This window comes from Danio aesculapii, chromosome 20, assembly GCF_903798145.1.
Source record: "Danio aesculapii chromosome 20, fDanAes4.1, whole genome shotgun sequence".
Taxonomy (NCBI): domain Eukaryota; kingdom Metazoa; phylum Chordata; class Actinopteri; order Cypriniformes; family Danionidae; genus Danio; species Danio aesculapii.
The window spans coordinates 41,811,475-41,836,692 of NC_079454.1; the positions used below are offsets into that span (position 1 = coordinate 41,811,475).

The 25,218-nt window shown below is 36.0% G+C and overlaps 1 protein-coding gene across 1 annotated transcript in view; it reads left to right on the forward strand.

Moving 5' to 3' along the window:
- tbc1d32 (TBC1 domain family, member 32) overlaps nt 1-25,218 on the forward strand; it is a 72,472-nt gene that overhangs the window by 14,123 nt on the left and 33,131 nt on the right. The window contains exons 14-25 of the mRNA XM_056481515.1: nt 91-180; nt 2,755-2,897; nt 5,259-5,386; nt 7,804-7,993; nt 10,078-10,157; nt 10,309-10,447; nt 10,838-10,925; nt 11,167-11,285; nt 12,116-12,235; nt 13,017-13,105; nt 23,330-23,452; nt 23,639-23,747. Of these exons, the coding sequence (XP_056337490.1) occupies nt 91-180; nt 2,755-2,897; nt 5,259-5,386; nt 7,804-7,993; nt 10,078-10,157; nt 10,309-10,447; nt 10,838-10,925; nt 11,167-11,285; nt 12,116-12,235; nt 13,017-13,105; nt 23,330-23,452; nt 23,639-23,747 (1,418 nt within the window). The remainder of the gene's footprint in view (nt 1-90; nt 181-2,754; nt 2,898-5,258; nt 5,387-7,803; nt 7,994-10,077; nt 10,158-10,308; nt 10,448-10,837; nt 10,926-11,166; nt 11,286-12,115; nt 12,236-13,016; nt 13,106-23,329; nt 23,453-23,638; nt 23,748-25,218) is intronic.

Here is a 25,218-nt window from a genome sequence, read left to right on the forward strand (position 1 = left end):
GGGGAGGAAACCAACTTATGTAGTGGATGATGTTTGAGAATAACTAATCTCAATTAAAAGTATACATGTGTAATTTGTTGTCTGTTTCAGATCCGGTAACTTTGACCGACTTAGTCGTGATTCTGATCAATATAATGTACCAACACCCAAAACCATCCTGCGGTGAGACGGCACTTGCAGGTGCGTCATATCATTATTGTAGTGATACAATCTAATTATCTGCCCATAAGGAGTTAGCCTGAAAGTCTGAGCTTGTGATTTTTAAGATTATGTAGAAGGTGCTAATATGGGTGTGCCAGATTGCATTACTCTATCATGACCAAGACAACGTTCTATTATGTGTACCTCTGGTTAATGAACCCGCTCACTTCCTTGGGATTATAAATCTTATCAAGTTCACTTTAAGTGGTTATACAATATATCATGTGAAACTGATTATTGGGTTAGAAGTTTGAGATGAAAGAGTCCAACAAAAATTAAAACCTGGCATTCTTACTCACGCACATGTTGTTCTAAACCTATATGAGTCTCTTTCAATGCAAAGTACATTTCTGAAGAATATCAAATGGCCCCTTTCTTGTGTAAAAACGTTAAACATTATTTATTTAATTGCCTTGAAAATAGTGTCTGTCAATTTAGCAACATAGAAAGAAAGTCATAGGAATTTAGAGTAAATGATTAGTAAATCTCATATTTGGGGGAACCAGCTAGTGTAAACTATAAAACACAAACTGAAGAATATTATTATTTAATTTTTTTTAAAGTTTATCATGAACCATATTTACAAACGCGGCAAATTAGTGTTAGACACAATTCCATAAAAGCATTGAATCTGATGGTAGTAGAAAGTTTTATAGGTAATAGGCATGGGCTGTTATAAGTTTCTGATGGGATGATAACCTTGGATAAAAATATCACAGTTTTACAGTATCACAGTATTGTGATTACTGCTCTAAAATAAGTTTTTTTTTTAGTTTCTGGGTAAAAAAAACCTTTTTAAACATGTTAGGCTAAATTATTAAAACAAATCATTGACTTCCTCTCTCTTCATTTGTTTCAAAAACACAGATTTTCTTACAACACATTAAAAAACCCAATAAAAAACAGAAAATTTTAGCGGTTTTAAAACCTTTACTTTTCCAAACTGCGGTAAACCTTGAAACCTGTTATCGTCCCAGCCTAATGGGTAGTGTTTTTTTTATTTTTATTATTATTTTTTTTTAATGCACAAATTAAAGAACACAGCTCATATTTATAATGACAAACACATTTTACCTAGGGCAGTATGAGTAAACATAATGTGGTTTGGGATATGTTTATTAATTGCACCTTTTTTTGTCATTTGAAAAAAAACTTAAAAGGTGGAGAAAACCCAGATTTTCTTTTTGAGGTGCTGAATGATGAACAATTATCAGTTACTTAACTACCACAAAATTAGTAAATCTAACTGCATGATTCATTTTAAAAACTACCATAAATGGAGCATCTGAAAGGGAAACTCAAATAAAAAAGGTCAACTTTAAATGTTCATTCCTTTTTCCATACAAATATTTTAAAGGGGTGGTCCACTGCGCATTTTTGTTTTTGTGCGGTGTAAACAGTAGCTGAATAAGACAGAAAATGAAGAGCACACAGCTAAACCTCACGCCTGCTCTCTTAAATAAAATCTGACAAGTGCCTTTCACATATATTCGGAATAAGCATGTGTAAGTAATATGAAATGTTAACATATCTTTTGCGAGTTTGTTATTTGAGATGTAGAATGAAAGTGGCCACATAGAGAGACACTACAGCAATGCTGATGATGGTGGGTGTTTACAGTGTTTTGACTGATAAATATGAATTTGTAGCTAAATTGTAAGCGGTGCCAAACAGCCATTTAAACATTTCCCATTGTTTACATCCTTTTTTACGTCGTCGCTACAACATACTGTTAATGCGAGAAACTGTGCCTGTAATTGATCAATTTTAACAAATAAAAACTACTTACAGGTTGTGGCTCACAATCCACAGCTTTGTCTATTTCAGGGGTTTTAGCCGAATCCAGCACTGAAATCAGAGAGATACTGGAAGTTCTCCTTTGTCAAATGCTAGAGCTATATATTTTTTATAATTCTCTGGAACATAATTAAAATTAAATTGTAAGCACTTCTCTCTTTGTGTCGTGTCCTTTGGAAGCCCAAATACAGAAACAGAACAAGCTCTGTGGAAATAGCAGTGTTTGGACGACATTTTAGCTTTCTCTGCTATAACATTACAGCGCCCCTGGCCATGCCCCGTTGCTGCGTGTATGGGCGTGGTGAATGCGCATAACCTGAAATGGTTGTGATCTCACTAGCCCGGATGTATTTTTTGTAGTCTCCAAATTCGTTCGCTGTAGGCTTTGCTAAGCTAACTCTGTAAAAGCCAATGCCTCCCTTTGCATTGAACTTTGAGTGTATTACATTCAGAGATGTTGTTTATCTTCACACATCTACATTACACATGAACTAAAGTTTAAAATATGATATCGTAGTAGACCAACCCTTTAATGCACCAAAACAGGGTTTAAACCAGTGCAACTGTTAGTAAATGTGTCAAAGTTTTGCACTGAAACTTTTTTTTATCCTCATCGGACCTTCAGTGCTGCACTTTAAATTATTCATTAAATGAGCACTGCTGTAATGCCAAAGACCAAAAACAACCGAGTTGTCTTGAACATCCTAATAAGTTATCAGAGAGGTGTGTATGTCTGTGTTTGTTTGTATTCTCCAGATACCCTGTCCCCCACTAATCTTGTGATGGAGGTGTTAAGGACCCTGTGTGACCGCACTGAGTGTGCTGTGGAGTGTCTCTACCAAATCCCTGTTATTGAGACTCTGCTGGCTCCTCTTATCACTCTGCTCACAGGAAAGCTGGTCAGCACAACATGAACACTCCCATCAGCACATATGTAATCAAGCGTCTAGACATAGCTATGAAATGCGAAAGCTGTTTTACACTTCTTTTTTGTTTATTTGTTTTGTCACTTTTTTTTGTGATTGTCAACATTTATTTGAATAATCTCATTCAGTATAGAAATTATACAGTAGTTTCCTATTACTGAATAGGCATTGATATGTTAATGTCGAAGTTTTATTTAACGTTGACATTGTTCAGTTGTTTATTTATTTATTGCGTTTGGTATTTATTTAAAAGAGAAAATATGTGGCTGTATAGTAGACAAGATTTGAAGAGGATCAAAACCTTTCATCAAAGTTTTCCTAAAACTACTGAACAAAACCCATTCTTGCCTCAGGGCAGTTTTGATAAACTTTTTGATCCACTTCAGGTGTTGTTGACTGCTGTGTTCTACAGTTTGTAGAACCTTGACAAAAAATAAGAGAAAAATCTCTTAATTTTTTTTTGCCTGCATCATTATTATTGTGTATAAACAACCATTTAGAAGTTTGCACAAAGTAAGATTTGTTTTTGAAATATTTTTATGCTAACCAAGACTTCGTTTATGGATTTAAAATAAAATAAGCATTTTGTGCAATATTGTTACAATTTAAATTACTGTTATTTTAATGTATTTAATTTGTACTTTTTTAGGGCAAAGATTAATTTTGAGACATGTATTATTAATATTAGTGTTGAAAGCAATTTATACTCTCACTTTTGGTCAGTTTAATGTATCCTTCCTTTGAAATCCTTATTTAAAAATATTTCCATGATATAACTCCTTTATTATGTTTATCAATTGTGTGCCCTATGCAACGATAGATAGTTAGATAGATGGATGGATGGATGGATGGATGGATGGATAAAGACAGAGAGATAGATAGACAGTTAAAGTCAAAATTATTAGCGCCCTGAATTATTAGCCCCTGTTTATTTTTTCCCCCAATTTCTGTTTAATAGAGAGATTTTTTTCAACAAGTTTCTAAACATAATAGTTTTAAGAACTTATTTCTAATAACTGATTTCTTTTATCTTTGCCATGATGACAGTAAATAATATTTTACTAGATATTTTTCAAGACACTTTCACACAGCTTGAAGTGACATTTAAAGGCTTAACTAGGTTAATTAGGTTAACTAGGCAGGTTAGGGTAATTAATCAACTTATTGTATAATGGTGGTTTCTTCTGAAGACAATAAAAAAAAAATAGCTTAAAGGGGCTAATAATTTTGACCTTAATGTTTTTAAAAAAAATAAAAACGGCTTTTATTTTAGCCAAAATAAAACAAATAAGACTTTTCAGAAGAAAAAATATTATCAGACATACTGTGAAAATGCCCTTGCTCTGTTAAACATCATTTGGGAAATATTTAAAAAAGAAAAAAAAAATCAAAGGGGGCTTATGATTCTGACTTCAACTGTATAGATAGATAGATAGATGGATGGATTGATGGATGGATGGATGGATGGATGGATGGATGGATAGATAGATAGATAGATAGATAGATAGATAGATAGATAGATAGATAGATAGATAGATAGATAGATAGATAGATAGATAGATGCATGGATGGATGGATAGATAGATGGATGGATGGATGGATAGCTAGATAGCTATGGATAGATGTAGATATAGATGGATGGATGGATGGATGGACGTATAGATGGATATATGGCTGGATGGATGGATGGATATAGATAGATAGATAGATAGATATATAGAGATGGATGGATATATTGATGGATGAATGGATATAGATAGATAGATAGATAGATAGATAGATAGATAGATAGATAGATAGATAGATAGATAGATAGATAGATAGATAGATAGATAGATAGATAGCTATGGAGATAGATAGATAGATAGATAGATAGATAGATAGATAGATAGATAGATAGATAGATAGATAGATAGATAGATAGATAGATAGATAGCTATGGATAGATGTAGATATAGATGGATAGATGGATATGGATAGATGGATGAATGGATGGATGGACGAATAGCTATGTATAGATGGATATATGGCTGGATGGATGGATGGATGGATGTGGATGTATGGATATGGATTGATGGATGGATGAATGAAAGTGTGTCTTTTGTAAAATAAGAGAAGGATTTTTGGAGATTTAACATATAAGCAAGATGCTGTTTCCATTATATATCATTACAACAAACTGAAATTTAAATCCTAAATCCAAATCCTGCTAATTCAAATCCTAAAATACAACCGTAACCTTTGATATAACATCTGATCAGAGACCTCATCTGCTGCATTTTATATGCATTATACTGTTCACCCGGAGCATTTTCAATTTGTCTTTTGTTACAGCCAAAATTAAATTCCGTCGAAAGTGCCCTGACTCACACAGCAGACACGCTGGCGAGGATTGCTACCACAGAACGAGGTTTATCACTCCTGCTTTATGACAGAAATCTCATCTCGGCCGAGGGTGAAAGGTAAGTAAATCTAATTTTGCTATCAGGTTACATTCATTATTTCTTCTTTCAGATAGTGTCGTGTTGAGCTCGTCGGCACTTGTGCCACATGTATCATCAACATGCATGGGATGAAAGGAAGCACTTCTTAATAAAAGAAAGGACCCTTTGACACCTGCGACTTGAGTGAGATGAGTTACTATGTGAAAGAAACAAAAAGTGAATTCCATTATAGAAAATAGCTGTCTGGTTACCAGGGCATGTTGTTTACCTAATTCCACCTTTTTTGGCCGCAGTAAAAGAAAAAAAATAAGTGCTTTGAAATATAATTTTTTTTATTTTATTATTATTTATTTTTTTATGTTTGACTTAATCTTAGCTGAAAATGAAGAGAGGGTGGGATATAGAGTATTCAAGCCATCTTTATTTCTACAGCGCCTCTACAATGTAGATTGTAGAGGTGTGAACCTACACTGGTCTCACGGTTCGGTTCAGTTACGATTATCATGCCATTGTTTCAGTTCAATTCGATATCTCTGTGCATTGACGATGCTTTCCATACACAATTTTATATTTTACTCCACAGGTGCTGTTCAACGAAGAGTGACACTGATAAACGGCAGTGGTGTAGTGTTGCCAGATTGGCCGGTTTTGAATTAGATTTTGTGGGTAAAAAATGACATAGTCGGGCAGAAAAAATTTGGGTGGTTTTGAAACGGCGTGCCCCCCAGCCCCAGACACCCCCCCCAGTCTTCACATATTACCTGCTTATGTTCACCTCTACAGAACCAAATCAACCCCCCTGGTCTTCACTTATAAACCGGCAACACTGCAGCGGCGATCACAGCTGATCCATCATAGTGGAGAAAACTTGCATGCTCATGTCTGTATCCAGAAGTATCTCTTTAACAGCCAAGAGGAGAGGAAAAAGTCACGCAGCAGGTCAAATGAGCCACAGTGAGAAAGACAGAAAGAAAGAAATGGAGTTTACTTTTATTTTCTCAATTGCAGTGAAATAGGGGCTTCTGCTGTGTCAGTGAAAGACTGTTCAGCAAACACACACACAGTGAATCTGAGCACAGCTTCTGTCTTTTTAAGTAGTTGGAGCATTGTAAACAATCGCGCTCACCTCCCTCGCCATAGACATAGCGCATATGATATAAATGACGTCAATACACAATAACCGGTTATGATTATTACTGAACCGATACCGAATTGTCCGGGTCTGCATTACGGTGCACTAAAGAAGCAATTACTTTTGACACCCCTAGTAGATTGTGTCAAAGCAACCTAACATAGAAGTTATAGTGAATTGAAACGGTGTCAGTTAAAGCCCAAATTAGTTCATTTCATCGTGGCTTAATTTTCACTGCTGAAAGTCCAAACACTTTAGAGCAAATCCATCGATGTGCAGCTCCAGAAGTCCCAAACCAAGCAAGCTAGTGGCTCGGCATTCGGCCTGGTCCAGGGATATGGAGACCTCTAGAAGTCCTCTATGGTTGGCATCATCTCTTCACAGGACTTGGATCACATCAATGGTGCTGCACAATCTCTGTAGGCCTCGGGATGAGTATTCCAAGGTGGAAATAGAGAATAAAGAAAATAATTAGTGTAGCTGCTGTTCAAAGTGTATTTAAATAAGAGATAGCTCAATGCAAAAAAGAAGTCTTAAAATAGCAGTTATATAAACAAACATGTAAAGAATAGGAGTGTTTCCAACGGAATGTCTGGTGCATTAAGACGGGAGGAGTGTGTCTTAGCACACTGTCAAGCACATTCACCTGCATCGAGCACACTCATGCATCATGCCATTATGATATGCTTTACTAAAAAGATAGGTCTTTAATCTAGTTTTGAATTGAGAGTGTGTGTCTGAGCCTCGGACATTGTTAGGTGGGCTATTTCAGAGTTTTTCAGAGCCATAAATGAGAAGACTCTACCTCCTTTAGTGGACTTTGCTATTCTGGGTACTACCAGAAACCCTGAGTTTTGAGGAGTTGCTCCTACCCTTTTAAAACAGCCAATAGCATTTAATTGTTTTTCACAGCTCTGCCAGTGAATGGTTGAGCTCAAGCAAATGAGAAGCATCTTGTAGGGGGTGGGGCATGTGAGATACTAGAGAGCATTTGATTGGTCAAGATTTAATGAGAAACTGAAGAATGAGGTGACGTGAAAAAAAGCATGACCAACTGCGTGCTTTAGATGTTTATATCAGTTTTATATTTTCTAAATGCAAATTTTGACACTTTGGAGCACACTAGCTAATAGATATCCTTAGAACTAACAGACTGAAACTAACATCTAAAAAATATTATTTTAATTTCACGGGACCTTTAAAAGCACACCAAAGTTGGGCTTTCTAAATTAACATTTACAGATCCATTTAAAATCTAATTAGAATAATACAGTGCTAATATGTTGGATTCTTATTTTCACAGCATTTCAGCAGCACATCTAATAGTGCAGTTTACCCAGAAGCTGTTGGCAAAGGAGCTGCAAGTGGAGAATTCTTCTGGCATGAGCGGGGCCTTCATCTTCGTCTGTCGGCAGATGTACAACACCTGCGAGGGCCTGCAAGTTCTGCGGCCGTACAGCCTGCATGAGTGCATTGCTCAAGCCTGGAGAACGGTGAACTTTATAAAACTTTATGCCCTTGTTATCCTTGTAATTAATTTAGCTTCATCCAAACTTACAGTGCAGTAATTACTGAGATAGACCTACTGATTTTAAATGCAGTTGACAATGATGCCCATCTTTCAGGCTCTGATTTGTTTATTACTTACATGTTTTACACATGAAACTATATACTCTATGTAAAACAAATATAATCCCATGAAATGCAATAATAAGTTTTTGCATAATGATCTTATCTTTGATGAAATAGTGCTTTTATTTTCTTGTTGTTGTAGTTTTATTGGGTCAGAATTTTGGGAACTATGATAGGTAACCTTTAAACCATAGATAAAATATTTCATGTTCTCTGTCATCATTGTTGTAATGATTTACAAAAAGACATGTGTCTTTTATTACTCACATACTGTAAGATATTGACTGATGATTTTTTGTCTGGGAATGTGATCTGTTTTAGTCCCGTACTGAGTAATATGTTACCATTTGACCTTGATATGAAATATGAATGTACTGTAAAACAAAAAAAAAAATGCTGATTCCAAACATTTAAACTGTACTGGTACATATAGAAAATACATGGTAAAAACTTAAATGCAATTTAGCCTGACTAACTTAATTTGTGTCAAGAAAATGTTAAATGAGCAATATCACATGAGTAGCAGTGCATTATGGCTGTACTGTATATTAGCACATGTTCCACCAGTGACGATATACAGCCATATTGCACTGCTACGAGTGGAATATTGCGTTTATACAACAGTTCGATGGCGTAATCGTGTATATAAAAAATTAAATCAAACACAGAGTATAAAAACCCTTTTGTAAGAGGAACTACTTTCTTCTGCCATTCATTCACATCTGCAGCTGATGTCAGAACAACAGAAACCATTGCTAATTCACACACGTCATATTAGAGCTTGTATTTGAATGATTCTCTAGGGTAATGTGTGATGACAAAACAGGTGATTTTGCTCACATTTAAAGATAATAAGGCTGAACGACATGAAATGCCATCAGTCTAGAGACATTTCACAGCATTTCTCTTTTACAAGAGAGATTTTTACAATAATTAACCCAGAAAAAGCCAAAGCAAATCAAACACTACCAGATTACGGTTGTGTTTGCGATAAAGAAAAACGCTAAACGTATGCTGGCATTTCTTCTTTCCTTCTTTTTAATAAACTAGTCTGCAGTAACCAAGACCCATTAGAAACAAACAGATGGCCAACCAAAAGGTAACTCCGAGTTACACAAAGAGTGGCCAATACAAAGTACATATATTCCTGCTATGTGAGTCCCATCTCACACTCAATACACTACAATTACTATAGTATAAATACAGCACTGCAACATAAAAAATCAGCTGTAGTTTGAAAGTACGAGTTCTTCTTCTTTAAGGGCTTATTATGTGGTCTGTCACCATCTTGTGGATGGACAATGTCAACTCTCTTTCCTCTGTTTAATGACAGGCTGATGGAGATTTATATAAATATTTAAAATTGGCACTATCTTTATAAATAAACTGCATAGTTGCAATCTAAACAATTACATTCTTGCCTAAAAAAGCCTCAAAAGTACATTATGTTGTCAAACAGCTGCAATATTTGTCAAACTCTATTGATCTGCTGTCACTCTATGTGGGTGGAGTAATACACAAGAATAGACAAGCTGTATGAGTTCTGATATTGCACAATATCGTACAGCTATCAGCCAATCAGAATCGAGAACCAGACAGAACTGTTGTATAAACTTCGACCTCAATTTTAGTTTTTACTTATTCTGGACAGCAGCTTCACAGCCTGCATTGTTTTTCCCCAAGCAAAACAGTATTAATGTTGGAAGAACTGCTGAACGTCCATTCTGTGAGCTGCGTGAAGAGGATTTGTAGAATACAGAAGCAGCCGTAAAGTGCTGCACCGTCAGTAATGAAACCTCCCGGGGGCTCCCCTGCCTTTATAAAGAAGGCTTTGACCGGCGTGAGGAATCGACATTGCACTCAACGTGTCGTCTCATTATTTAGCCGATGGGGTTTGAACGCCATGTAGCAGTCCAGCATGACAACGAATTTTCTTACCCTGCAGACAAGCTCAATGTCGGAAAGAGTTCCCACTCCTGTTCCTGGAGCTCCCCCAGTACTGGCGTCCCAGGAGCTGCAGAGCGTGTGAGTATCTCTCCATCACGCTCCCCTGTTTCGACGCAAACTGGTTGTTTCTACATTGAACTCGAGCTTGGTCTGTCAGTTGCTTTTTATGGAATCAACAAGAATGAGATAATTAGCTTTCTAGCTGAATCGTTTTATTCTGGTTGTGCAGGGTGGCCTGGGAAGAGATGCTGTTAGACAACCTGTTGAATTTTGCAGCCACACCAAAAGGACTTCTGCTTCTTCAACAGACTGGAGCCATTAACGAGTGTGTCACTTACATGTTCTCAAGATTCACCAAGAAACTGCAGGTAATGTAATCAGATGCCACTATTAAGAGTTTTAAACTAACAGGAATATTAGTGGCTTTTAAATTAAACCAAAAAATTCAACCAAAATGAAAATTCTGCATTTATTTACTCACTCTGAGATTATTTCTTTCTACTGTGAAACACAGAAGATATTTTGAGGAATATTGGGAGCCTAAGGGTCTCTGTTTCATTGCATGGACAGAAAATACAGTAGGAATCAATGGCAACTGAAGATTTTCTATATATTTATGAATATATATATATATATATATATATATATATATATATATATATATATATATATATATATATATATATATATATACTTGTACTTGTAGACACAGTAAAATTGATCCATGTGTATTTCCTCTATTCTTTTTCTTATCTCAGGTCAGCAGATGTGAGAAGTTCGGTTATGGTGTTATGGTGACCCAAGTGGCCACTACAGCCCCAGGAATTGTGGCCTTGCAAACCTCAGGTAGCTGGAAGTCTTTTTAATCACCAATTAAATGTACCTCAAGAATATTTTCCATTTTTTTTGCCCCGATAGCTTCACGTAACAAAGGTTATGTTAATGTGCTGCTGGTTGTGTTTTTACATGGTTAGTGTTTGATTGAGGGAATTTTATGACTTTAGTCAGATAGCATTGCTCAATGTTGAAGGAAATGTTTTAACACGGAAACTTGATTAAACTAGTTAAACTTTAAGTGGATTTACAGGATTTGTCCAGACAATTGTGGTGGAGCTGTGGTCAGCTTTGGAATGTGGACGAGAGGATGTAAGGGTGGTCCATCCAAAATCTACTCCAATGGACCCTATTGACAGGAGCTGCCTCAAGGTTCTATGATTAAATCAACCTTTTAAGTTAACATAAAACTGCATTCACAGTCCATTTATATGGTTTGAGGTGCCTTTGAATGAAAGTCTGGAAATACCTAGGCATAGCTGAATAATAAAAATCATACCGTGAGTTTCAAGCTCCATTGTTTCCTCATTCTCATTTAAATTTTGTAAGTTTAAAATCCCACTGAATAAGGCCAATCAAATTATTTTAAAGTTTATTTAAGCTTGTATTATACCTACTATATGTGTGGGACAATAATTTTGAAAATAGGACAGGCTTTAAGGAAGAGTAAGGAGTTCTGTGAAATGGGCATCCATCCAAGCTCGTCAGAATTAAAAACGCATGATATGTGTATTAGAAATATTTTCAGAGCCACCCTGAGGAGGCTTAAGGTCTGTTTACATGTATATTTTGTTAGTTTAATGTTCAAATAGTGAAATTTGTGTGTGTGCGTGAGAGAGAGAGAGCGAGAGTCAGACACTGACATGACCTGCTGGACTGTCAGAGGAGTGCTTATTAATATTCACGACCCTTTCTAAGTATGGTCAAAACCATTTCTGTGGAATTTGTGCACACACCTAAACAACATAATTCTGATTTAACACATTGTATCAATGCATTCTATGGCACCTTTAACATTATCCAGTTGCTGGATATTACATTTGATAAAAGATAATAATACAGACCATTTTATGTTAAGTAATCCAATAAAAAAACAAGCATAATGAAAAAGGGGGTTATATATTTTAGAACTGCTAGTTTAAAAATATCAACATGAAAGTGGCTATGAGTGAACTCCACAGTGTTTTTTTGTGTGCGCGCAGTCCTTCCTGTCTCTAGTGAATCTGCTTTCTTCACCTCACGCTGTGTGGGAGCTTCTGGGACATAGAGCACTTCCTAACAAGACCGAGTACAATCTGAGGGAGATGGCCACATCAGTTTTAGTGAGTACAAGAGATTGGATGACCTGCTTCTCTAACCCAGACTTGCCTATACGTGTTTAGTCCTAGCCGCCCACAGCCGTCTCTGTTTACCTGACTTCCTGAGGCATAATGTATACATAGTTAACTTTTCTCAGTATTACCAGACAAGTAAGAAACTATTTAAAATAACAAGTATGTTAGTTACCACCAATATATTAGGATAGATAGATAGATAGATAGATAGATAGATAGATAGATAGATAGATAGATAGATAGATAGATAGATAGATAGATAGATAGATAGATAGATAGATAGATAGATAGATAGATAGATAGATAGATAGATAGATGAAAAGATAGATAGATGAAAAGATAGATAGATAGATATATAGATGAAAAGATAGATAGATAGATACATAGATAAATAGATAGATAGATAGATAGACAGACAGATAAAATGATAGATAGACAGACTGACAGACAGACAGACAGACAGACAGACAGACAGACAGATAAAATGATGGATAGATGGATGAGCTTTGATCACATGAATCTCACATCAGTCACGGTTACTTCAGTATGACTGATATCTGAACCTGTTTCTTTAGCAATACTGTTTCTTAGCGAAAATGTTGAGTATGATATCCCTTCTCAGATTCTCTTGCATTTGCAGTTCAGATCATGATCATTTGAGGGCAGACTTTGACCGCGATGTACCTCCCATCTTAGAACTCACTGTGGCCTTGTGTCACATTTACTTTGAAATTATGCATGTTTGATAATCACTCGCTCTTCCCGTCAGGACCTGATGGACCGTCTCATCATTATTAACTCAGACGCAAAGATTCACTCTCTTTTCAACTATGAACAGTCCCACACGTTTGGCCTGAGGTAAGATCAATAGTTCAGTTCTCTCTACCAGTAAATGGACAGGAAGAACGCAGAAGTGATAGAGGGTCCTTATAGAGGTTTATTATCTGATTAGCCCTTTTTCTCCATTCATTCTTCTCTGGGGATCAATGGCTGATTGATTCAGCTCTTTGTGTTCTCTGCGCTATGATTATCCTGAATTAATACCAGACAGGATGATACCAGGATATGAAAGAGTTCTAGGGCTCTCAAAGGAAGCAGAAATGACTGGTGTAATCCACCTACTTATTAAAAAGGAACACTTTTGATGAATTTGGTCCACATACATCAAGAAATGATGATAGTTTAAAAATAAATTGTGTTTTTTTTTTTTAAATCAGCTTTATTAATTAAAGTTTGTTCAGCTCTTGAGATCACTTACCGGAGGCTACACATTTGCAAAGATACACAGTGCTGTGCCAATTATTTCCCCCACCAGTCGTATTTATATTAAAGAGCCCCAATTTACATTAAAAGGGGTCATATTTTGGTTTTGGGGGTTTCCAACAACAGGCTGATGTGCATGCAAGGTCAAAAAACACTTTCATTGTCTTATAATATGCATTTATTTTTACCTAATTATCCCAGCGACTCCCATATGATTCGTTCAGCGACTCATTTGTTCCCAAACCCCTACTTAGCGCGATGCTAATCTGTGCTGATTGGACCGATGACCCAGTCTGTTGCTGTTGGTCGACTGGTTTCAGCGCAAGACAGAGTGAAATGCCCAACATGGCTTATCGACAGTATTGAAGTAGTCAGAGTGCATAGTGTATGTGTGAGCATACCTGCCAACACTTCAGTTTTTCCCAGGAGTCTCCCGTATTTCAGACCCATCTCCCGCATTTCAGATCCATCTCCCGCCACCCTCCCGTTTCGTTATTCGTCCCAGGAAAACTCTTGTAATTTCAATTAGACTTTAGATTTTAATTAGATGCAATATGAGAATATGAGTTAACCAGATACACTACAAGCGGTTACCATTTACAAAACACAATTAAATACATAATTTGTGAGCTAGAGAAAACAAGGAGGCAACCATTTTAATCGGAAACACTTACAATTGTGAAATGGAGGAAGAAACAGGTCTATGAACTGTGTACTGTAAAGTTTCTGTCTAGCTCTGACAAAGTCCCACACATCAATAGTCTTTTTTGATCCTTCCTTAAATAAATGGCCGATGAATCCCCTGTTGTAAGCGTGTTGATTGCTGAAGCACTCGTCAGAATAATTATGGGAACGCAGCACAAGGCTTGGGCAGTAATGCTGAGGTTTTTTTGCAAAAATAAACCTCAACCACTGACTCTTCACAGTTTCATCTTTGGGTAGAGAAAATAACACGAACTTTCCCCTCACACTTCCAATAATATACAGCTGAGCACAGTGTCTTCGCGATATGATTCAATCGGCGTCTGTTACAGTGTTCTTCTTTTTCTTTGCTACTGTGTTTGTGGGCGGGGCTGGGGGTTTCAATTTTCCCGGGTTTGCACGCACAAAAGTTGGGCGGGGCTTAAGTTCAGTATTCACGTCATGCCGGCATGGCAAAAGACTCATTATCAAGACGATTCAATTGAAGCACGATGAGTCGACTCTTTTGGAGATGAATCAATAGTTTTAAACACAGTGCTCTTTCAGATTTAAGCCTTAGCTGGATATTTCACTTCACTTAGAGCCGTGTTACACACTACATGGAAGGTCATTTTCAAAAACTTATTGGGGCTCTTAAAAACTGATTATGTCAGTGTTTTCATTATGAATATAGCATATTGTAACCCTCCACGGCAGATTTGAATATGAAAATCAGGGTAGTAATACAAATTATGTTGCAAAAATGAGAATTAAATTTATGCGTAAAACTGGAATATCGCATATAAGACATGCGAATAAAGCAGCGTTTCCATCTAATTAGTCTAAGGGTGCTTTCACACTTGTTTCAATTGCCTGGACCATACCCCAAGTTTGATTGTGCCCCCTTGCCACCTTCACTGTTGGCTTGTGTTCACACTGTTTTTTTCCTCCTGAACACTTGTACGCTTGTATCATTGAACTGCTGTTGTGTGTACGGCTGTTGCTAGGTGAAAGACACTGAAGTAAAGCCCCAAAATGGAAAGACATAAGCACATCGCGGTCATTCTGCTTTTACTTGATATTTTGGTTTTGGACATACAGAAAGCGACTCGTGTCCATCTGCCACAAAAATATTATAAACGTTCAGAACATAACGCAATGTCTGTAGAAGCAGTTTTTGGAGGAGGCAAGCAGGCATTATCACTGTGCTTGCCCTGGCTCAGCGTTATAAAAACAATAGTTTGTTGTGCAGTTGGCGGTTCACTTCTGTTATTTGGTACGAATGCATTCATACAAGAAGTGAACCTGTCCAGAGTTGCATGAACCGTACCCCAGACCTCCTCTTTCAGGTGGACTCGGGTACAGTTCACGGGTGCGCAACCGAGTTCAGAAGACATGTTCACACTAGCTAAAACGTACCGTACTCTGATATCAAATGAACCCGGGTGCAGACCATAAGGGCTAGTGTAAAAAGCACCCTAAGAGAACAAAATCGTCACTTCCTGGTGAACTGGTGCCAAATATCAAGTGTAAAAAAGGAATTTACTGTGGTAAGAGAATCCTTGTGTATTTTTTATTTATTTAATAAATCATATGCGCCTCAGAAGACAGTATGCCCATGTGCAATGAATGCGTGGTGGCGTTTGAAGGCGTAAGACGCGGAGCATACTGTAGATGCTCCTGACAATTCTGGAGGTCATTAAAAATATAATAACACTAATACTGAAATGGTTAAGGTATTTTAGAATGACCAAAACAACATTTCAGATGTTTTACAATGTGCTCAGCCTGCTGGTTTGTCCTTTCACACACATTTTTAATCATCACATGATCTCTAATAATAAAATCACATGACTTTTTTATGTACATACTGGAATTTGTTCGGTTAAAGTATTTCCATCTCAGTTTATGCGCATCTTTTCTTATCAAATAAAACGTTTATCCTAACATTTTATTATGGTGTATATCAAAAATGCGCATAAAAATAGCTAATGTCATGAACAGCCCAACAATATAAATTTATTGCAGAATATAGGACATATTTTTATATTTACATTAATATCTTCAGTTGCTTTGAAAAGAAAAGTTTTAGTGTTTTCATTCAGTAGTCTATAATTCACAGCACAAAACTCGCTATCCACAAACAATGTTTGAGCACACTTCGAGTGAACTATTTATTTTAGCCTGTTTTATCTTGTGTTGTTTTATTGATGTTTTTCATGGATGAGATGTCAAAACAATCAGTCCATGTTGGCATCGGCTTAATTAGGCAACTGCCAAAACACTGTAGAGGTCAATTGGATACGCAATCTTTGACAGCAGAAAAATATAGAGAGCTTTTTCCCTCTCTCCCATTTAACTTCTCTTAATCGTGATAAATTAGAAAATGGTTAATTATCGCAATATATTTGTGTTTCTTAGTTGGGAACCTCTGCAACGCAGTATGACTTTTTTTAATAGCAGACGATTTGTTTTTCTATTTGAGCATTAAACCTTTTATAGACATGGAAAAAGTATTGAGCAGTTATTTTAATCTACAATGTGATGCATGGCAGCTAAGATCTAGGGCTGAAGTCTCAATTTTGAATGAGATTGTAAATAAGCATTCTGTCTACCTGTTTGTTTCTGCTGTGTTTGTGTTATTCCGCCTGAATCTAAATCTTTATATGGCATTTTGCCTCGGTGCAGAGAACGTTGCCTTTGGCAATCTGAAGATCGATTGTTATGATGGAAAGCAAGAGCTGTTTATTTGATGCTGTCATGTTAGTTTTGTTGTCTTTCCCTTAATAGAGTTGAGATGAAAAAGTGATATCCTGCGTATTTTGGTAAATATACATGAAAATATAATAATTACCCAGCTTATCTGGAAGCAGTTCATATTAATGTAAATAATGTAAATAAAAACATTGTTTGCACACTTAAAAGTTGAAACTAAAAAATTCCATTTATGTATTTATTTAAAAAAAGAAGCCAAAGAAATTATTCTAGGAGCCAATAGCAGTCTTAATACACAAAGTAAAAAAAAAAAAAGTTGTGGTGAGGTGGCTGGAAAGTGTGTGTGCTTGTTTATGCACGTGTGTGGATGTGTTCGTTGGGGCTGCACAATATAGGACAAATCTGACGTTGCGATATTTTGCTTTGCTGCAATATATTGCGTTATGAATATAATTTCAGCAGATGATTTAAATAGCCCTTTTGGAAAGATCCATTAATTTAGATCGACTTGGATGATCAAGTCTTTTTCTATGCAGTGCATCTGCATTAAATATTCCTTACAAGCACATATAAATACAAAAGAGCAAAGTTAAAAATAAAATAAATTTTCTGGGGAGTCAAACAGTATTCAAAATACAACAGTTACATGTAAATGTAAAATAATATGGTCATCATTTTATAAATTAGTTTAAAACTAATAATATTTATTAATATCGCTATCTTTAAACCTATAATAATAATCTAATCCTAAACTGGTTATTTTAGATACACACATTCCGATATAGATTCTCGAACAATATATTGTTCATTGTTTTAAGAGTTTGAAAGAAGTGTGTATTCAGTTGCTTCACACAAGATATGATGACTTCAGCAGTTTTCTTGGAGGTTGACATCTAATTCCAACAGAAAGGGTGAAGGTTTTAGTGAGTGATGTTTTGCCTTGCTGGGTAAGAACAATAAATTGTCACTGATTTAGTGACCTGAGCTGGCAGGAAGGAGCATACGTTTCTAGTAGTGGGTTAAGGTAGAAAGGAGCTTTTCTAGTGGTAGTCTTCAAAGACTTTTAATGGGATTTTGGCCATAATTAGTTGCTAGTGGAGTGAAATCAGATGGAGATTGATCATAGATATTTACATTAGATGTCACTTACCCTGTTGTTGTCTAAGGAATACGTCAATAGAGCCGCCATTTTAGTACAGGGTAGCGCTTCTTTGAAATTAATGTATTGTTATTAATTAAATGAATTATGGTCAGTGCAGTAAGAGACTGTATTATCTTTAATAACGTTACTTGTTGAGCACAAAAATTTGTAGCATACAAAAACGTAAAAAACTAAATCTTACCTATGAAATGTTCTGCCTTTATGCTTTTGTTATCTTTGTTTGCTCATAACTACACCTGCATACAGTGCTAAATTCCAGCATCTTCACATAGGCTTTGGTTTTGACTAGTGCGGTTGAATGACTTTTGTCCTGGGAGCACTGTACAAATGTGGCAGCACTATTGACACATGCTCAGGGTCCGTATGTGATATACAGTGTATATATCTATTGAGATTAATAAGGAGAAGAAGAGGAATTACTAGTACCATGATTTTGTTAAGATTTATTTATTTATTTATTTTCATGCCATTGCAATGCAGTTGCTACTGTCTTCTTAAGGACTTTAATACTGTATGATGGCATGCAGTTAATGGGTGTTCTTGGTGGCTGTATATCAACAGAGCTGCTCCCTAGATGGTGTAGTCATATATGCAAACTTTTGGAGACAGAATGTCTGTTGTATATCGGATCTATGTATATAGCACGGAAGTAATTTCCAAAGCAAGGATCTTTCCCAAATATAAACAGTCATTGCTATAGCAGTGTGGATAAATGTTTATCCCCAACTTGATATTTCCAATCACATGTCTTCCCTCTAGAACTTGCCTGTACAAAATTGCTGTAAATGTTGTAAACATGTTTGGTTGGCATAGACTTTCATTGTATTTTTTGCACATGCAGGAATTGTTTGGTTACCAGCATTCGACAACATGTCTTTTACTTGTCAAAGAAGAAATTAACTGCTTTAAGTCTGTAGTCACTAAATAATAATATCACAATCCTATTACCTGCCCACATACACTAGAATTGACCATCCTACCTAGAGAAACATTGTTTGATCAGCACAGTTTACAAAAGCTTAACTTAAAAAAAAATCAATAAGCTGAAATGAGTCAAGGTTCATTCTTTTGAATATTGCCTAGTTACATAAGATAACAACTCTTAAGGTAACTGTTAAACATGCTTTCCAATAGTAGTTGTAAATAGCTAAAATATCTATATTTTTTAAGTAGCAAAACAAAACCCAGCCTGTAGGTGCAGCACATCTGTGATTTGATAAAAATGACTCATTTTATAAATGTCTGGCTTTTGGGATGGCAGGGTTCAAGAGGTGAACAGGTGCGTAAAGTAATAAGAGTTCCTGGGTGTGGGTCTGTGGGATATGACAAAACCATGACTCTTCGAAGACTTAAGTGCTGTATAAACAAATCCCACACTCTTGTGTTTACATGGAATGGTCTGTTTTGCGAAACGGCATGTAATTTACACCCTCTGTCACTCTGGGTGTGGTTTGAAGTCCTTCAGCTTAAGTATTTCTATCTAGTTTCAGTATCACAGACTTCTACAGTATGTATAAATTGCCCTCTTGTGTCAGATTTGAGGCTATGCACTATATATTAAAAAAGTACTCAATCGGAATTGTTAAGTATGCATTTAATCTGTATAATTAAAATTCAGTATGTAGCAGTATGTATTTTTAATTAATTAGTTACATATTTTTCACTTTCATTGAGTCATTTTTGCTGTCACGCACAAAAGGCTTATCGCCACAGCTGACTTGTTTCTCACTTCTAAATAGATTGCCAAAATCTAGTCTTATTATTGCAAATCTAATCTAACATCTTTTACCCTTTGTGTTGCATCACCGAATCTTTCATCAGCCCACAGTAAATACATCTAGCTATGCTCTGACTTTGAAGAGCTGAGTGCTGTTAAGATTATCAGCATCCAACCATCTGACATTTATTATGCTTTGGATAGCCCACTCATCCTTGTGATCAGAGTCGCAGTCCATTAGCAGCATCTGAAAGCTAAGGCCGCTGACTTCACAGCCAGTGGTTTTGGGCGAAGGCACGTTCCAAGGTAACTAGTTACAGATGGAAGCTACTAAAACATCAAGTCTAATGATCAAGAACTAATTAAATTGAGCTTTTGACATAACAAAGTAAGTAGGTAATGTCTACTAATGAGCCATGAGTTAATATTAATGAGAGAAAAAAATGACATTTTATAAATGTATTGCTTTCAACACGCGCTTTGTATTCCTTATCTATTTCCTTATTGTATTCCTCCATCTATTTACAAAGGGTATTTCTGCATTTTTAAGCTAGAACAGGTGAAAGTATTGTCAGTGCGTGACTTATTACATTGTACTAAATATTTAAAAGGATATACTTTTAAAGCATAGTATAAAAATACAAAATAGGATGCAGTTGGATGATAGTGAATGTTTGTGGTAAGAGAAAATCCTCAACAATCAGCTTTGCTCAGCTGCATTGAATCACATCGTTTGAAACCATCAGATGTGAAAATCTGTGTCACCTCACCACCCAGCATTTCAGTACCTTGTATGTCTCCAAAGCTGATATGTGTCCTCCTCATCCCATCATTTCACTGCAGGATTTCATGATTTATTACTCTTTCAACATAAAAAAAAAAAATAAATAAATAAATAAATATATATATATATATATATATATATATATATATATATATATATATATATATATATATATATATATATATATATATATATATATATATATAAAATTAATTATGTGGGTGACGCAGTGGCGCAGTAGGTAGTGCTCACAGCAAAAAGGTCGCTGGTTCGAGCCTCGGCTGGGTCAGTTGGCGTTTCTGTGTGGAGTTTGCATGTTCTCCCTGCGTTCGCTTGGGTTTCCTCCTGGTGCTCGCTTTTCCCCCACAGTCCAAAGACATGCGGTACAGGTGAATTGGGTAGGCAAAATTTTCCATAGTGAGTGAGTGTGTATGGATGTTTCCCAGAGATGGGTTGCGGCTGAAAGGGCATCCGCTGTGTAAAAATATGCTGGATAAATTGGCGGTTCATTCTGCTGTGGCGACCCCGGATTAATAAAGGGACTAAGCGGAAAAGAAAAGGAATGAATGAAATTAATTATATATATAAAATTAATATTAAATATATTAATATTAAATTATATTAATATTATATATATATATTAAATTAATTAAATTAGATATATATATATATATCTATTTATTTATATGTATAATATATATGTATGTATATATATATATATATATATATATATATATATATATATATATATATATATATATATATATATATATATATATATATATATATATATACATGTATATATATATATATATACATGTATATGTATAATTTTTATTTATTTATTTATTTTTCTGGGAATGCGTCATTGAACGGAATTCATAAACTCATACTTACTAATGTGCAGGGCAGGATTAACCAATGGGCCTTATGGGCACAGGCCTAGGGGCCCGTGCGCTCTTGGGGCCCCTGTGAGGAGAGAAAATAAAGCCAATTTCGGAGTGTTTTTAGGCTAAGTGCAAATAGCGCACCTAATTGGAATAAGCTATATTCATGGTTTCCGCGCATCAATGTCTCATTGACAGAGACAAGATAAGTAAAAAGAGTGCGGCAAATGACAGCGTGAGTGGCATACCTCGTAAAGCGCACGGCAACCTTTTTTGACGCGATCGATCATTAACGGTTTCGAATTCACCGTCTGCTGAACTCGTGCTACTTTTTCTCTCCCCATTACATATCAGATTGGAAATATATTTATTTTTAATAGGAAGAAAACATGATGTAAAGTCACAATTGCCTCGTGGGTATTTAATAATGTTTAGCCTATTTCATATGTGTATAATGTTCTATATACAGTTATTTTCCACCTGGTGTTAAACGTTAGCAGCATCTTAATAGAATTGATTTGTATCTAAAATGTTAGTCACCCTTTTCCGAACTCTGTTCGTCATCAATGAGGGTACAGAAGAAGACGTTATCGTAGCGTTAGATGAGTAAGCTAACTAGGAGGCTAACGGGAGCTCAGCGTGGAAAGGATTCATCATGTCAGAGTGACAGACAGAAAAAGGAGAGAGAGAGGGAGAGGCAGGAGAGAAGAGGTATAGCGACTCCAATATGATTTGTTCAGTGATTCATTTGTTCCCAAACCCCTCCTTTGCATGAAGCTAATCTGTGGTGATTGGTCCGATGACCCAGTCTGTTGTGATTGGTCGACTGTGGAGGAAGAAGTAACTGATCCATACAAATGTGTAACAGTTACTGAAAAAGTCCCATACACTTGTAGACTACACCTGCTGCTCCTTCCTTTAATAACAAACAGCCGGCAAACAAACAGCTGCGAATTTTACGTTGCAGAGTAGGTAATTGTATCAATCATCAGAAAAATGACAGGAACAAACACCGCACGTGGTATACTGTGGTATTGTGGTGAAAGCGAACTTTAACCCTTTATTCTCCTCAGCTGCATGTCTGACCATCTCTTAGTGATAGTAATCTTTGTGTCATGATCAATCCCATGATCCCTCGCACTCCCTAGTGTCTAAAGGGATAGGCATGTTCACGTTTTACCAGATCCACCAGGTCATATTTTGCATGTCCAGTATTGATGTTGACGCGTGCAGGCAAAAAATCCGAACAAAGGATTATCAATCATTCATCTGACTCTTAGTCAAATTAAAAGAATCAGTAGTTTTAAGCACTTTCACTTTCAGATTTAAACCTCAACTGGATGTTCCATTTACTTAGAGCTGTGTTACACACTGCATGAATGGTAATCTTCAAAAAGTAGTAGGGGCTCTTTAAAGTTTTTAAAACACTTTCATCAAAAACAGTTGTTTTGTAAAGCTTTTTGTCAAATTTAAAAAACTTTATATACAGCATATTTAATTATTATTATTTTTTTGGTTTAGTTTAGTTTAAATTCTGCAAATATTTAGATCCCATCTATAAAGCTTTAGTTTTTCTCATCTAGGTGTTTAGAAACAAATTTTACAGTGTGTGTGTGTATAATATACACATAGAGAACTATTGTTATTAATAAATAATTAAACTATGAATCATTCTTTTGTTTATTTGCTTGCTTGCTTGCTTACTTACCTAACTTGTAAGTTTACTTAATCTCAGATATGGTTGTTTCATCCTCAGTAATTGTTGAAAGTTCTTTGGTGGTTAAAGATAATAAACCAAAATTTTTTAACATAAAATTGAAGTAAAATTGCTTGTTCTCTGTTAGCTTTTTAAAACTTGTCTCTGTTCTTCAAGACTCCTGAGCGTGCTTTGCTGTAACCTGGATTCTTTTCTGCTGCTGGAGTCTCAGTATAAACTTACTGACTTGCTGCTTCAGGGTCAGAGGGGCAATGTCACAGAGCCACCATCAGGTGAAGGGTGAGTCTTTTCTGTATTCCGAGTCCTCAAAACAGTGACCCTTCAAAAGTAATAGAGTTGAAAAAAACAAACCTGTATATTAGTTATTTTATTTATCCCATAAGCTAAATGTGTGATGTAAACATACTGTGAAAAGAGGTTGCAGTTTTTTTTCTTGTTTGTTTATACTGACTCTATAATCCTCAGGGAATTCATCATTGATGGACTGTCTGTGGAGAGAAACCACATCCTAGTTCGAATCTGTGCAGTTGGCGGTCCATCTGAGAGAAAACTTCCTCCTAGAGCCTTGCAGAAAGTGAGAGGATATTCTTTTATATGTTTATAGTTGTATGTGTAGTTAACTGTGTACAGATGAGGATGTTGTTGATATATAGTGCTACTGTATTCATTTGATCGTAACAAATAAAAAGAAGTATACTGGGTATTTTACTCCAAAAAGTTAGATGAAGTTTCCCATTACTGGGTTGTGGCTGCAAGGGCACAATGCTGGAATAGTTGGAATGCTGGAATAGTTGGTGGTTCATTCCGCTGTGGCAACCCCTGATAAATAAGGGACTAAGCCGAAGGAAAATGAATGAATGAATGAATGATTGAATGACTGAATGAAGGTACATGAAGTGTGATTTATTATGTTATTGTCAGAGGCTAGGGGTGGCATGGTGGCTTAATGGTTAGCACTTTTGCCTCACAGCAAAAAGGTTGCTGATCCAAGTCTCAGCTGGGCAGTCTGCATTTCTGTGTGGAGTTTGCATGTTCTTCCAGTGTTCGCGTAGGTTTCCTCTGGACTGTGGGGAAACCGGAGCACCCAAAGACATGCGCTATAAATGAATTGATGAACTAAATTGGCCGCAGTATATGAGTGTGTGTGTGTGTGAATGTGAGAATGTATGGGTGTACAGGGTGTTTCCCAGTACTGTGTTGCAGCCGGAAGGGCATTCGCTGCATAAAACATATGGAATAATTGGCGGTTCATCCTGCTGATAAATAAAGAACTAAGCCGAAGGAAAATGAATGTATGAATTAATGTTAGAGGCTGATTTTGCATTCTTTTGCAGTCAATATTCTATGAATTCAAAGGGATAGTTGACCAAAACATGAAAATGACCTCATCATTTATTTTCCCTCATGTGGTTTTAAACCTTTAAGAAAGTCTTTCTTCCATTTTTATTTAAAAAGATAATGGTTGTCGGCACACTTCTACTTAGTAGGGAAGCAATATTATGAAAGTAAATGGGTGCAAGCTACTAGCATTTTTCAAAATGTCTTCTTTTGTGTTCAACAGAAGAAAGAATCTCAAATAGGTTTTGAATTAGTGAAGGGTGAGTAAACTATGACAGAATTTTCATTTTTGAGTGAAATATCCCCAAGAATGTTCTCAAATATCAGCATTCACATATCAGCGTTCAAATCTCCGTAGAGAGATTATTGTCACTTTGCCTGTTTATTTTCCAATATTTCAGATGTCTCTGGCATCATTTAATTGCTGTGAAAAGAAAAATCTATGTTTTTATTCTAAATGAGTGAAAGCCTTTTTTGTAAAGTGGTTTTGCGAAGTAGTTACAAAAACAAGGCAGTGGATGCATACAGTGTGACAGTTTGAGTGATGACTGAATACGACATTTATGGCATACAGGATTAAAATGAGGCTCTGGTTGGTTGATGACTCAACACATCTTTAGGTGATTACCATGACTGGAACTAAAAAAAAAAAAACCTGCAGCCTTTTGTGTCTGACAAACAAAGTCCTTGTGTATTATTCTTTTGTT